At 40.9% G+C, this 14,191-nt stretch overlaps 1 protein-coding gene across 4 annotated transcripts in view; it reads right to left on the bottom strand.

Annotated features, from left to right (window-relative positions):
- Window positions 1-288: 288 nt before the first annotated feature.
- Window positions 289-14,191, bottom strand: part of LOC131230371 (F-box/LRR-repeat protein At3g48880) — a 33,297-nt gene continuing 19,394 nt past the window's right edge. The window contains exons 2-4 of one of the 4 annotated variants that reach the window (XM_058226259.1): window positions 12,942-13,236; window positions 4,009-4,413; window positions 289-1,290 (exon numbers count right to left, since the gene is read on the bottom strand). In XM_058226259.1, coding sequence (XP_058082242.1) covers window positions 726-1,290; window positions 4,009-4,367 — 924 coding nt within the window. In that variant the 5' untranslated portion in view covers window positions 4,368-4,413; window positions 12,942-13,236 and the 3' untranslated portion in view covers window positions 289-725. The remainder of the gene's footprint in view (window positions 1,291-4,008; window positions 4,414-12,941; window positions 13,237-14,191) is intronic. The other 3 variants (XM_058226260.1, XM_058226258.1, XM_058226261.1) reach the window with 3 other exon arrangements.

Genomic DNA, 14,191 nt, shown 5'->3' with positions numbered 1-14,191 from the left:
ATGTGGGAGATTCGCACACATGTAGAGACACACATGCAAAGATACATAAATGTGAAAACATAATACACATGACTTAAATACTCCACCCATCGAAAGGTGGGTGGAGGATGGACCATAACCAACAAGTATGTGTAAAAAAATCTTTAGTTTATATTTACTACATTTATGCATATGAATATTTGAGAGATTGAAAAAAAAAAATCAAATGCCCATACACGATTCCCCCGCCTGCAAAGGTGGAGATCTTGGGACACAATCTCATGTATAGAGATGGGAACACATGAGCGGTGCTCAGAAAATCATTTCACCTCGTCTTATTACTGAACTATGAGAAACAGTTTCATTTCACAAATGCCTCCTGCCAAATCCCATTTTACTCAGAAACAAAAATCGACCTTAGTCCTATGTTCTGACAAGTGCCAAAGACATAATAACAACAACAGCAGCAGCAGCAACAGCAACAACAACAACAACAGCAACAGCAACAACAACTATATCATTAGTCTATAGCACCTGTTTGGACAGAGCGCTAAATCCTGTTTTCGTTGGATTCTAGGAATCCGAAAGTTGGTGTTTGGGTGTTTGGTTCATTGATATTTGGTGTGTACGGTGAGAACTAAAATAGGCTGATTTCCAAATTTCTTTCCTTTTCATCTCCCGCTTGACATGAAATAGATAAAGGACCATCTGAGCAGATTTCTATGCTGCCCATCTAAACAGGGGCCTTAGTATGCAAGAGAGCTTACCTCGTCATTGCGCCATGACCCCTCCTCATACTTGAACCATCTCATGCTGCCATTGTCATTTACCATCCTCTGGCACAAGACGCATGACTCCTTATGGCAGTAGAAGAAGGTCCGTAACCGGGAGGCCTTTGCCTTCTCGATGATCGCTTCGTTGAGCTCCCTGATGATCCTCCTGGACGCAGGGGGCGGGAGGTCCTCGATGAAGAGGCAGTGGGCCACGTTGAGCACTTCAAGATGCTCCATGCAGTCCAAGATGAGGATGAGGGCCTCCATGAAGAGTGTGGAGCACCGGAGGCTCAGGACCTTGAGCTTCGGGAGGTACTTGGCAATGCTCGACGCGAAGAGGACATTGAAGCAGCCCATGACCTTCAGCTGGGTGAAGTTCTTGCAGTTCATGCCAATCACCTCCATGATGTAAGGAGGAGAGCAGATGTATGGCATCGTCATGGATTCGAGCTCTTCCCATTTGCGGATAGCCTCGCAGATCCCGCCCTTTGTGATCAAATCCCAAGCTGGTAGAACAAGGTGTTTGAGCCGCGGGCACCTGTTAGTAAAAAGAGAGACATGTCAACACAACCCCTAAGAAAGATACAGGGAGTACATATACATGGTGTGCCATAAAGGCCATTATGTAAAGGTAATGGTCGCAACCGTTACATGTTATGGGGTTGTAACAGCTGTTACGGAAAAAATGACTTGTAACAGCCGTTACGGCTCGTTCGCCCCCCATAAAGGCCCCGTAATGGTCAATTACGTTGCCGATCTAGGTTTTTCAGATTTTTTATTTTCAATTAAAAAAAACAAGACCGTAGTGGCCATTATGGAGGGGCCTTAATGGCCATTACAGCCTGTATCATAAAGGTAATGGTGGTGGCCATCACAGCCACCGTTACCATTACAGAATATCTTGTACATATAAGAGGAATTACTTAGGCCGTGATGTGTCAAGCATTGTTCTAAGACTCAGTGACTCGACTTGAAACTCTTATGAATCAACTGGAGTTGGTGAGAGTTCCTGCTCACTCACTATGAAACTCACCCATGGGGTCGGCAGATCGTTTTCCCCGGGGAGTTATTTGATACACTAACAGTGTGATGGTTGAAACACGAGCACTGAGAAATTGTACATGTTGAATAAATAAATAAAATCAGAACATCCAAATTAAGGGATCTACAGTCCACAAGTCGCCATCCCAAAATCAGATTTATTGAACAATTATAATGTCTGATCAGTGGACATTTTTTCATATCTAAAATTGGGCCATTACTATTTTTTATTTTAACGGTCTACTAGATGTCCACAGATCAGCCAGCTAGAAAATAGAACCAATGTTATTTTTTGGGTTATGATCTAAGTAGGGACCCACAATTTAGATATTTTAATTCCAGTTGCTTGTATGCCACATTTACAAATTTTCTTAAATCTTACCTCACATTTCATGTCCCTCTTCAGATGTCCCAAATCGGTGCTGGAAAGAATTGAAAGGCTGAGAGATTTCTTGTGGCAAGGTGCTGCTTCTAAAAGCAAATTCCACTTGTTGGAATGGGAGAAGTTTGTAATCCATATGGGGAAGGAGGCACTAATATCAGGTGCTTGGAGTATGTTAATGTAGCTCTGTGGGGAAGTGGGTTTGGAGGTTTGCAGCTGAAGAAACCAGCTTTGGGGGATTGTCATAGCAGGTAGGTATGGCGTCTCTCCGAGAGGTTGGTGGATTGTGCAATCCTCCATATACAAGGCTTCTAACATCTAGAAGTCAATTGCTCGTTTAGCACATAAAATCAAGGGAGGAATTGGGTTCTCCGTCAGGAACGGAGAAACGATCAGTTTTTAGGATGACATCAAGATTGGGGATTCCCCTCTCAGACTGGAATTTCCCAATCTGGCCAGACTATATCCTGCTGTGGACATTTATGTTGCACAATGTTTTTCTGAGGGAGTGTGGCCCCCGCCTTATAGAAGTAATCTCTCTGGTTCCCTGATTCGGCTGCAGTCTCGTCTTCCTGGGGTTTCCGCTCGTGGGCGGGGGGGCAGATTGGTTTGGCTTAGAGACAAGTAGGGTAAGTTTTCAGTGAAATCCTTCTTCAGCCAGATCCCCCATCCCACTTATGGAGGAAATCACCCCCGAAGGTTGCGGCCTTCGCATGGCTTGTTTGAAGAAAAAGGGTTGTCACTATCGATAATGTGCAATAGAGGGCTATGGTCATCCCGAATATCTGCCTGATGTGCATGATGATGCATAGTCAGTGGATCATCTTTTTATCCACTGTCCGTTTGCTTGGAGCATTTGGGCTGCCCTTCTTGACTTCTTCAAAGTCCGTTGGGTCGTTCCAGTTTCCATTGAGGGGCTTTTCTTTGCCTGGCATGGTGATGGCTCGGGAAAGAAAGGAAAATCCTGGTGGTGGATGGCTCTTATCCAGGGCCTTTGGTCTATCTGGGAGGAAAGAAATAATTGATGTTTTTGTAGTTGTAGCAGCCCTTTCTAGGCTGTCCTTAGGAAGGTTTTTGAATCGCATCAGCAAGTGGATGGCCTGAGGGCTAGTCGCTTTTTGGGATGGTGCCCACTATTGTATTCAGTTGCCTTGTGGCTTTCTTAATAAAACATTTTGCTTCTCAAAAAGATAATTTCTTAATGCCTGTGTATCAACTATTAACACTCCGCTGGAATATCAAAGTTCTTCTCTTTGCCTTTTTCCTAACATCCCATCTACAGTGCGAAAGAAAGACTGTCCAAAATTGCTTATACGAATACCATAGCTTTAAATGATCCGGAATTAGTTGTCCTCTTCTCTTTTTCTTTCTTTTTTAAACCATTGAAATGAAACATGAGAAAGTGGCAACTTAAAAGTCCCCTATAACTATGGAAAAGCTGTGGAGCTATGAGAAATGCAGTGGCTCCTGAAGGAAGTAGGATTTCAAATCCCACTCTCCTCACACATGCGAAGGTGGCATTTGTGTGACTTCTGCATCATTCATTTTTGGGCTGCCATGCATACATTTTGGCCCACAGCTAGGCCACACCAGTCATCATGTGGGCCACTACGCGTACCAAAGATTGATGGTTAAAAGATCAACCAATGGTCCACATCAACATACACATGTAACCAGCCTGATGAGTGAACTGGCCTGGTCTACATGGTGGGCCCAACTGATGAATGACTTAGATCCTACCCACTTGTGACGTCAGCATGCATGGGGAGAGCAGAATTTGAGAGCCTACTCTAGCAGGCCATAGTCAGAATTGGGTTAGAGAATGCATGGTACCTTTCAGCAATGTGGATCAAGTGATCATCCTTCAGGTACAGATTGACATGGAAGATGATGCAAGTCACGCTTCCACAGCTGAGGCCCATTGCAATCTTCAACACGCGTGTTAGCTTCTTATTGGATCTATCATCCACCCAAATATAAGGTAGTGTGGGAATCTGTATGAAATTTGATTTCAATATCCCCAGATCAACGGTTTTCCAAAGCAATGGATCTGAACAAGCCAAGCGCCACGAACTGCAAACCCGAGAAATGCCCGAAGTCAACTCGATGACATCAAATTCCTTGAATATCCTCACCAGAATATCGATTTCCATGTCCTCCCATCTCCTCACTAGGGATTTACTCTCCTCCATCGCTCTGCTCACAAAGAACTGAGTGGATTTCAAAGCATCACACTACCTACATGAAAAGGGCAAATAAGGAAAAAGAAGAAGAAAAAGATTAGGAGTTTTAAATGGGCCACTCAAATTGCTAAAAGATAATGGTACAAGACAATGAAAAATCTCATTCTCAGCAATTTCTCAGCATGGGAATATCTCAGGAGATTTTCAGATTTTGATGTTTTTCTCATGATATTATCAGGAAAATCTAGCATAAAATAAAATACTAAAAATATTTATTATAAATTAATAAATAATTTCAAATTTTAAATATGAGCATAAAAGAATTCTTTTTTTACTTTTAATAATTTCACATTGAATCCGCAATAATTTCGTGATAAAAATCACAAAAAATTAAAGAATTCCAAGGTTTTGAAGATTTTGCAATATTATCGTGATAGTATCATTTTGTCAATTTCCTGCATTGTGTGATTTTAAACATCTTGGCGATATTTGTCACAAGGGTACAAACCAATGCAGAAAATTGGGATTTGCGTCATATTGGTCTTTCGATTTCCAAGTTCAACCTGTCCAACTCATGGAAAAACCCACAAATATGTGTATGCATATGAGAAAGGGAAGGATGACATGAAGTTGGCTATATGGTAAATTTGAGTCGTACGGTCCTGAGTTTGAGTTGCGACTCGCCAAAGTCGGCCGGTGTTTGAACCAGATCGGGTACCACCAAATCTGAGTCACAGCCGACTTGGACGAGTCTTGAAGCCATGGTATCAGAAAACAACTGAGAATCTATAGTTTTTTTTTTTAACACACACACTCGCACCCCACATACACTCATGCACTCACACCAGAGTGGGATTTCACCATAATGGGTACTCGAACCCATGACCTCGTGTTGAAAGTCTTGTGAGTCTACCACCGAGGCATGAGTAAGGACCTGAGAATCCTATAGTTAAGACTATTTAGATTCGCAAGATCTCTAGTCTCTTGGGCCTAGAGATCAGAGGACCCTCCTTTTCCGCTCAGCAATTGGATTTTATTCAAAGCATCAACAAACATGGTTAAAAAGACCAAAACAGAACAAAAGAGGCTACCAGAGGTAGACTCTGACTCCAACACAGAATAACTCCACAAAGTTCCGACTTTTGACCCTGATTGTCCAACCAACGGGACACATGATTCCATTTATGAATATGAGTGGCCCACTGGCCCTTAAATGAGCTGATTAGAAACTAAAAAGAAGATCCCTTTCACAATTTCATGAGGGAATGAGAACAATGTCAGGCCTCCCAGGTTCCATATCTAAATAATGGGCGGATATTTGCAGAGAATACACTCCTCACACACAGGCTTGACAAAGAGGGAAAGATAGTGAGATAAACAACAAGTGCTCAACACTAATTTATCCTCCCGAAGTGGAACACAAGGCCTAACTAGAGGATAACTGAACAAAACCATGTGCTCCAAATTGGAGAATTGAATTTGTTTGCAGTTCACAATTTTCCATTAAATGCATGGATCTTTTTTACTACTTTTTTTTTTTTTCGCAAAAATTCGATCCTCACCAAGATCCTTTTATTGGTACAAAGCTCCCAATCCTTAAATCCACCAATAATCGTTTGTTAATTTGAAGTTCTCATGACATGAATTCACAAGATGGGTTGAGAGATTGGGCCCAAGAAGGCTCGGATATAGAACATGAAATAAGAATCAAAGTGGATAGGAAAACTAAAAGGGAAAAAAATCAAATATGAGAATTCTAATGGATCAATCCGATGAACTAACAAACTAAACATATAACAGCAAACCAAATGTGAACCAGCAGAAGAAGAAGAAGAAGAAGAAGATAGGTCGGACTGACGTGAAAAACGCATAAAGCCCACCCAGAGAGGCATAGATCACTTTGGTATGAATGAAATCAAGACAATCCCCAAGTGCTCCAAGACCCATAAATTTTAGATTCCTGATCTGTAAATCAAAACACCCTAAATGCTGCTTAGAACCAATGTTTTAAATATCGATGATATCAGCCGATATATCTCACGATGTATCTTGTATCCCACTTGTGCGCTACGAAACGCACGGGTAGTGCCGATATATCCCACATGTTCAATCTGGTAAGTATTTTCAATTTCTGATCCTTTTTTTTTTTTTTTTGTTGAAATTATGTTAAATCAAAGTCAAATGGTTACAAATCCATTGGTTCTTCATGTTTTGCATGAAAAATTATGGAGTTGGAGCTTTGATTTCGATATTCATTAGTTCTTTATGTTCTCCAAGTTTCTTTTTTTCCTTCAACCAATTGTTAATTGAGACTAATTTAGAAGTATTAATGTTGTACTCCAAACATGCAATCAAGCATCTATGATGGGTAATCTATTGATTTGTCCTTGTCAATTTTCACAAAATAAAAATTATTTTAATTAAAAATTAATAAAAAATATTAAAATATTATTTTTTTCAAAATTTTCAGAAAATAAAAATTATTTTTAATTAAAAATTATTAAAAAATATTAAAAACATAAAGCTCACATGAGCGTTGCTCAGAAAATCTTTTGTGAGAAAATGCCTATGAAGATACTTTTAAAGCTCATCAATCCCCTTACTATTACTTCTTGTAACAACAATATCATCAACATATACTACTAACACAATAACACTTGAGGTGTCTTTCCATACAAAGACGGAATGATCACCATTGCTTTAAACAAAGCCATAGTTCAGCAAAACTTAATTGAATTTGTCAAACCATGCATGTGGTAATTGCTATAGAGAATGCTAGTGTATTGTATTTATTGTGTGTCCTTTTAGTGTAAGTGCATGTGCACACTTCCCTATTCTCCTGCAGTGTACTATATGCTTTTTCATAATAAAATATTATGTGTTAGGGCATGCAAGCCCAACATATCATCTCTCCTAAACTCTCCTCCTCCTTCTCTCTCAATATTCTCATCTCTTCTTCACATTATCCTCATCAAATCTTTTTCTATTTGGTATCAGAGCAAGTTCAAGGCATTTCGCATCCAACAGGTTGAGAGGCGACACGTCACCTTGCTGACGTCAGCGTTGTACGGACGCATGGGCTCTGTTTGAGCTAAAAGTTTAGGGGTTTGATAGATCTTGATTTTAGAAGATTTGTCATGATTTTTTCAGAATTTATTGGATCTCATTTCATGGTATTTTGGGCAAAATAGAGAAATTCGAAAATCGGTTCCAGATTTCGTTTTTCTTCGATTTACCTCAAATCGGTACGCTTTTCTTCGGTTTCTTTGCTCAAGATGGACCGAAATCTTCCTCCCAAGCTATCCATGGTGGATTTTTTTACTTAAGATTAATGTTTAAGAGGTTTTTAACCTCAAATGGGCGTGCGGCTGGGCCGTTTTTCACTCTGTCAGGCCCTATTTGACTGCGTTTCATAGTATTTTGGATGATTGATATTTGTTTGAGGTTTATCTCTTGTTATGTTGAAGGATTGAGTGAGATAGAGTTGTTTGAATCAATCTTTCTTGGCATAGGGGGTCTCTTGGCATAGGTTTATTTCTCTTGGACTCTATTATGGCTGACAAAGGGCCCTCATCTCTTGGCATATGGTCTCTTGAATCTAACCCCTTACAGATTACCTCCATTAAGTTGAATGGTGACAACTATCTTCAATGGGCACAATCTGTAAAAGTATTTTTAGGAGCCCGTGACAAGTTGTCGTATATTTTGGATGATTCCCCAAGCTCTACAGATGTTACCTACAAGTCTTGGACAAAGAGAATTATCAAGTTATTGCATGGTTGTTGAATAGCATGGATTCCTCGATTAGCCACTCAGTGATGTTTTTATCCTCGGCTAAAGGCATTTGGGATACGCTTCATGATATGTTCTCGGAATCTCAGAATTTTTCACGGGTATTCCAGCTTATTCAAGAAATTGGTCGGTTTCAACAAAACTCCAGATCCTTAAAAGACTACTATTCGATGCTTCGGGGTATGTGGGATGAGTTGGATATGTATCAGCATTTTCCTTCCAAATGTAAAGAGGATCATGAACATGCTCATAAGTAACGGGATGATACTCGTATCATGTAGTTCCTCGCTGGGTTGAGTTCTGATTATCTTCACGTTCGCGATCAGATTGTTATGCAGGATCCTCTTCCCCCATTGACGACAGTCTATGCCATGTGTCAGCGTGCTATGATCTCTACTCTTCCTTCTCATTCATTTATGTCACCCGAGCGTTCGGCACATCTTGTTGGCGATCAGTCCTCCCTTGGTCTTCGGGCACCATCCTTGAGCTCAAGGCGCATTTCTGGTTTTGGTGGTCGTGGTAGAGGCCGCGATCTAGATCACAGTCACGGCGGCCGTAGTCTTCGTGGTCGTGGTGGATGTGGACGAGGACGTGATGGTTCCCGCATTTGTTCACATTGCGGTGGAACTAATCACACTATTGATTATTGCTGGCAACTACATGGCCGTCCTACGTATGCCGCTGCTTCTGTTGCTTCCACTGTTGCTTCTGAGACAGTCTTCTACCCCGACAGCTGAGCAGTCTACTTCAGGGAAGTCTCTTATTATTTCTCGGGCGGCATATGATGCCCTTATGCGGCTTCACATTCGGGATATTCCTGAGCCTTCTCACGCAGCTTCGGCCCAGTCAGGTACCGCCCTTCTTGCGTCATCCTCTCCTACCTCCTGGGTCATTGACTCTGGAGCTTCCTCCTATATGACTGGTAAGTTGCAATTCTTTTCTTCTTATTCTTCTTCTTCTCCCACTCAGTATGTCACAGTCGCAGATGGAACCCAATCTCTGGGATTGGTTCCATCCCTCTCTCTTCTTCCTTGTCTTTGTCCTCCGTATTGCATGTGCCTCGTTTTCCATTAAACTTTGTCTGTTAGCTCTCTTACTAAATCACGCAATTGTTCCATCACCTTCTTTCCTTCTTATTGTTTGTTTCAGGACCTACAGACGAAGAGAGTGATTGGTGGGGGGCATGAGCGAGGAGGCGTTTATCTTCTCGATGATACACCTGTTGCCGCTTCTAGTACCCTTTCTCTAGATTAAGAGTCCATGACTTGGTGGCATTGCCGCTTAGGCCACCCATCCATTGCTAGATTGAGACTTTTATTTCCCTCCTTACCTGTCACTAAACCATTATGCTGTGATATTTGTGAGTTGTCTAAACATAATCGTGCTACGTTTCCTCCTAGCTCTTCTAGGAGGAAATCTCAACCTTTTCTTCTGGTTCACTCGGATGTTTGGGGACCAGCTCCGGTTACCTCGACTTTTGGATTTAGATATTTTGTTACCTTTATTGATGATTATTCCCGCATGACTTGGATTTATCTTTTGAAATCTAAAAGTGAAGTGTTTGATGCGTTTAAAGTGTTTTATCATGAAGTGTGCACTCAATTTCATTGTTCCATCAAATCCCTCCATTCTGATAATGGGGGAGAATACATGTCTACTCCCTTTCTGTCCTTCTTGCAGGAACTTGGTATTTTATCTAGGACATCATGTGCTCGCACTCCTCAACAAAATGGTATTGCAGAACGAAAGAATCGTCATCTTCTTGAAGTTGCTCGCACCTTTCTATTTGGTATGCATCTACCCAAACATTTTTGGGGTGATGCTCTTTTAACTGCTACTTTTCTTATTAATCGTATACCCTCACGTATTCTGTCTTATAAATCTTCATTTACTATTTTGTATCCTCGTGATAATCCATTTCCTCTACCACCTAAAGTTTTTGGTTGTACATGCTTTGTTCAAATTTTGGATGGGAGTAATGATAAACTTAGTCCCAGGGCGATTAAATGTATCTTTATAGGGTATACTCGGAGTCAGAAAGGTTATAAATGCTTTGACCCATTGACTCGCAAGAAATGTCTCTGCCGATGTCACCTTCTTTGAGGATCTTTCTTTTTTCTCCTCTCCAGGTCGATCCCTCTGTGATCCTCTTGCGCGTCAGGGGGAGTAAAACTCTTATCCTCTTTCCACTAGTGATCATGGGAAAACTCCTCTCCCCTCTATTCAGCATCCTGTTGGTGATATGGGTGAGCCTAAGCCTCTACGGGTGTATCAGCGTCGAGATAAATCTTCACAAGCTCAGTCATCTACCCTTCCGCTTACTTTGGATGTTGGTTCAGGTGACTCTCCTAACTTGAGTTTAGATCTTCCCATTGCCTTGCGCAAAGGGTCACGATCTTGTACTCTAACACCCCATTAGTAATTTCGTTTCATATGATCATCTTTCACCGTCTTTTCAGTCGTTTGCAGCTTCCCTTTCATCACAGACTATTCCTAGATCTCTCTCACATGCTCTTCAGAGTCCTGATTGGACAAAGGCGATGATGGAAGAAATGTCTGCTCTTGAGAAGAATCATACCTGGGATCTTGTGCCACTTCCTGTAGGCCATAAGCCTGTTGGCTGTCGATGGATTTATACAATCAAGTTTCTTCCAGATGGCTCAATTGATCGCTATAAAGCCCGTCTTGTTGCTAAAGGTTACACCCAGACTCATGGTGTGGATTACTTCGAGACATTTTCTCCAGTGGCTAAGCTTAATTCAATTCGTGTTGTGCTCTCCTTGGCCGTTAATTTATCATGGCCCTTGTTTCAGCTTGATGTTAAAAATGCATTTCTCCATGGGGATCTTACAGAGGAAGTTTACATGTATCAACCTCCTGGCTTTGTTGCTTCTCACAACCCTGTACTTGTATGTCGGTTGAAGAAGGCTCTTTATGGACTCAAATAATCTCCACGTGCATGGTTCGAAAAATTTAGTCAGGCTCTCTTGGAGTTTGGCTTTGTTCGTAGTCATGCTGATCATTCTCTCTTTATATGTCGTCGATCGACGGGCATCATGGTTCTCATTGTCTATGTGGATGATATTGTTTTGTCCGGTAGTGATTCTGCTGGAATGAGGGAGATCAAAGATTTTTTGAAGACCAAGTTTGAAATCAAGGATCTTGGTCCTCTTCGCTACTTCCTCGGAATTGAAGTTGCTCGCTCATCATCCAAATTGGTCTTGTCATAACGAAAATATGCGCTCGATCTTCTCATGGAGACCGGCATGTTAGGGTGCAAGCCTGCTACCACTCTCATGGATACTTCACAGAAGCTTCGACCAGATGATGGTCCTCTCCTTACTGATCCGAGATGTATCGACGACTTGTAGACCGGCTTATTTACCTGACTATTACTCGCCCAGATTTCTCATTTGCAGTGGGGGTTGTTAGCCAATTCATGCAAGCTCCCTGTACTTCTCATCTCACGGCTGTCTACCGCATACTTCGGTATTTAAAATCAGCCCCGGGTCTTGGCCTCTACTTTCAGTTGCATGGTCATCTTCATCTTTCTGGCTATTCCGATACTGATTGTGCAGGTAATACTTTTGATCACCGCTCTACATCCGGCTTCTGTACCTTCCTAGGTGGCAATCTTATAACCTGGAAGAGCAAAAAGCAACCAGTTGTTGCCCGGTCCTTGGCTGAAGCTGAATATCGTGCTATGGCTCATGCGACATGTGAACTTGTGTGGCTTCGCAATCTTCTTGAAGAACTTGGTTATCCTCCTTCGGGTCCTATTCCTCTTCACTGTGACAATCAAGCAGCCATCCATATTGCTCGTAACCCAGTTTTCCACGAGCGAACCAAGCATATTGAGGTTGACTGTCACTTTATTCGGGAGAAAGTCGCTTCTAAGGAAATTGTCACTCCTTTTGTTCGATCTGGGGATCAACTTGCTGATGTTCTTACAAAATCCTTGAGTCGAGATGCTCTTCATCGTGTTCGTGACAAGTTGGGCATGATCAACATCTATGCTCCAACTTGAGGGGGAGTATAGAGAATGCTAGTGTATTGTATTTATTGTGTGTCCTTTTAGTGTAAGTGCATGTGCACACTTCCCTATTCCCCTGTAGTGTACTATATGCTTTTTCATAATAAAATATTATGTGTTAGGGCATGCAAGCCCAACATATCATCTCTCCCAAACTCTCCTCCTCCTTCTCTCTCAATATTCTCATCTCTTCTTCACATTATCCTCATCAAATCTTTTTCTACTATTGCTTCAGCCCATAAATAACATTTTTTTCAATTTACACACTTTATTTGACTCCCCTTGAGCAACAAATTAGGTAGTTGCTCCATATAAACCTCCTCTATGAAATCACCATGAAGAAAGGCACTTTTGACATCTAATTGGAAGAGAGGCTAGTCACAATTAACTGCCACAAACTTGGCAACTGGAGAGAAGGTTTCAATATAATCAGCACTAAAGGATTTGAATATATCCCTTAGCAACCAAGCGAGCCTTTAAACACTCAATCGCTCCATTAGGATGAAATTTAGTAGTGTACACCCATCGACAACCACCATCACGTTTCACGAAAGGTAAACTAGTGAGCATCCAAGTGTTATTCTAAGAGCAACCATTTCCTCTTCCATTGCCTGCTTCCACCTTTTATGTAACAATGCTTCCTAGTATGACTCGTGAATATAATGAGAGGACAAGGATGAACAAAGCTGTAAAAGGTGGGAGATAAGCATTGAAAAGGAGACATTTGTCAATATGATCATCAATACAAGTATGCTTACCTTTTCTCAAGGCAATAGAAACATCAAGAGTATCTAGATCACTAGTCTCGGAAGAAGATATGGTGGATGGCACACTGTGATTGGCCATACTATCTGTATGTTTTCGTCGTAAGTGGACTCACAGTGGAAGCACAGTGAGAATGGTGGGATCAACGGGGGGAGATTGGATTATATCTTTTTCAACTTGAACAGGGACATGCACAACTTCTACATCAAAAGATTTACTTTCTTTTGAGAAGAACAAAGTGGACTTGAAAATGTAACATTTGCACCTACATATTGTCTTCAAAGAGGACTATAACAACGATAACATCTTTATGTCAGGGTGTACCCAAGAAAAAGGCATTTAATAACTCTAAGATCAAATTTATCATGACCCGATTCCAACCGATGAACAAAGAATACACATCAAAAAGCTTTGGGAGCAAAGAAAATAATTGAGTATTTGGAAGTAAATTTTGATATGGTGATTGACTCATTAGAACGATCGAGGGCATTCGATTTAGCAAAAAACATGCCATGAGCACTGCATCACTTCAAAAACTTTTGGAAATATTCATATGGAGTAATAGAGCACAAGTCACATCAAGTAGGTGATGATTTTTCCATTCTGTGACACTTTTTTTGTAGTGTGGGCACACGATGTTTGATGAAGGATTCTTGTTTCAGAAAAATACTATCTAAAGGCATGTCACATATTCTTTGGCATTATCTAAAGGAAAAACAGACACTTTTGAATTAATTTGATTTTGTACTTCCATGTGAAAAGTTTCAAAATAGAGAATAGTTGAGATCTGTCTTTCATTAAATAAATCAAGTCATTCGTGAGAAATCATCAACAAAGGTAACAAAATACTTGTACCATGACTTACGAGAGATTTTAACCGGTCTCCAAAACATTTGAACGGATTAAAAAGAACGGAACTAAATTACGCTTTTCCACACGTAGAAAAGTAACACGATGATGTTTACTCAACTCACACACTTCACAATCTGAACTTGGCACAGATGACAAGGAAACATTTTTAAGAATCTTCAGTATGGATGACCGAGACGGCAGTGCACTAGTAAGAAGAGATATTCTTCTATACTATTGTACCAACAACATCATGATTAAGATAGTACAACCCATCATGTTCATGTCTTTCACCAATCTTCTTCTGTCTCTATATCCTGAAAAACCCAATGTGGGTATAAAAAGTCACAAAGCAGTTAAGACATTTGTTGAGTTTGCTAACAAATAGGAGACT

Source organism: Magnolia sinica, chromosome 17, assembly GCF_029962835.1.
Source record: "Magnolia sinica isolate HGM2019 chromosome 17, MsV1, whole genome shotgun sequence".
NCBI lineage: Eukaryota > Viridiplantae > Streptophyta > Magnoliopsida > Magnoliales > Magnoliaceae > Magnolia > Magnolia sinica.
This window is presented reverse-complemented; position numbering and strand designations above follow the sequence as displayed.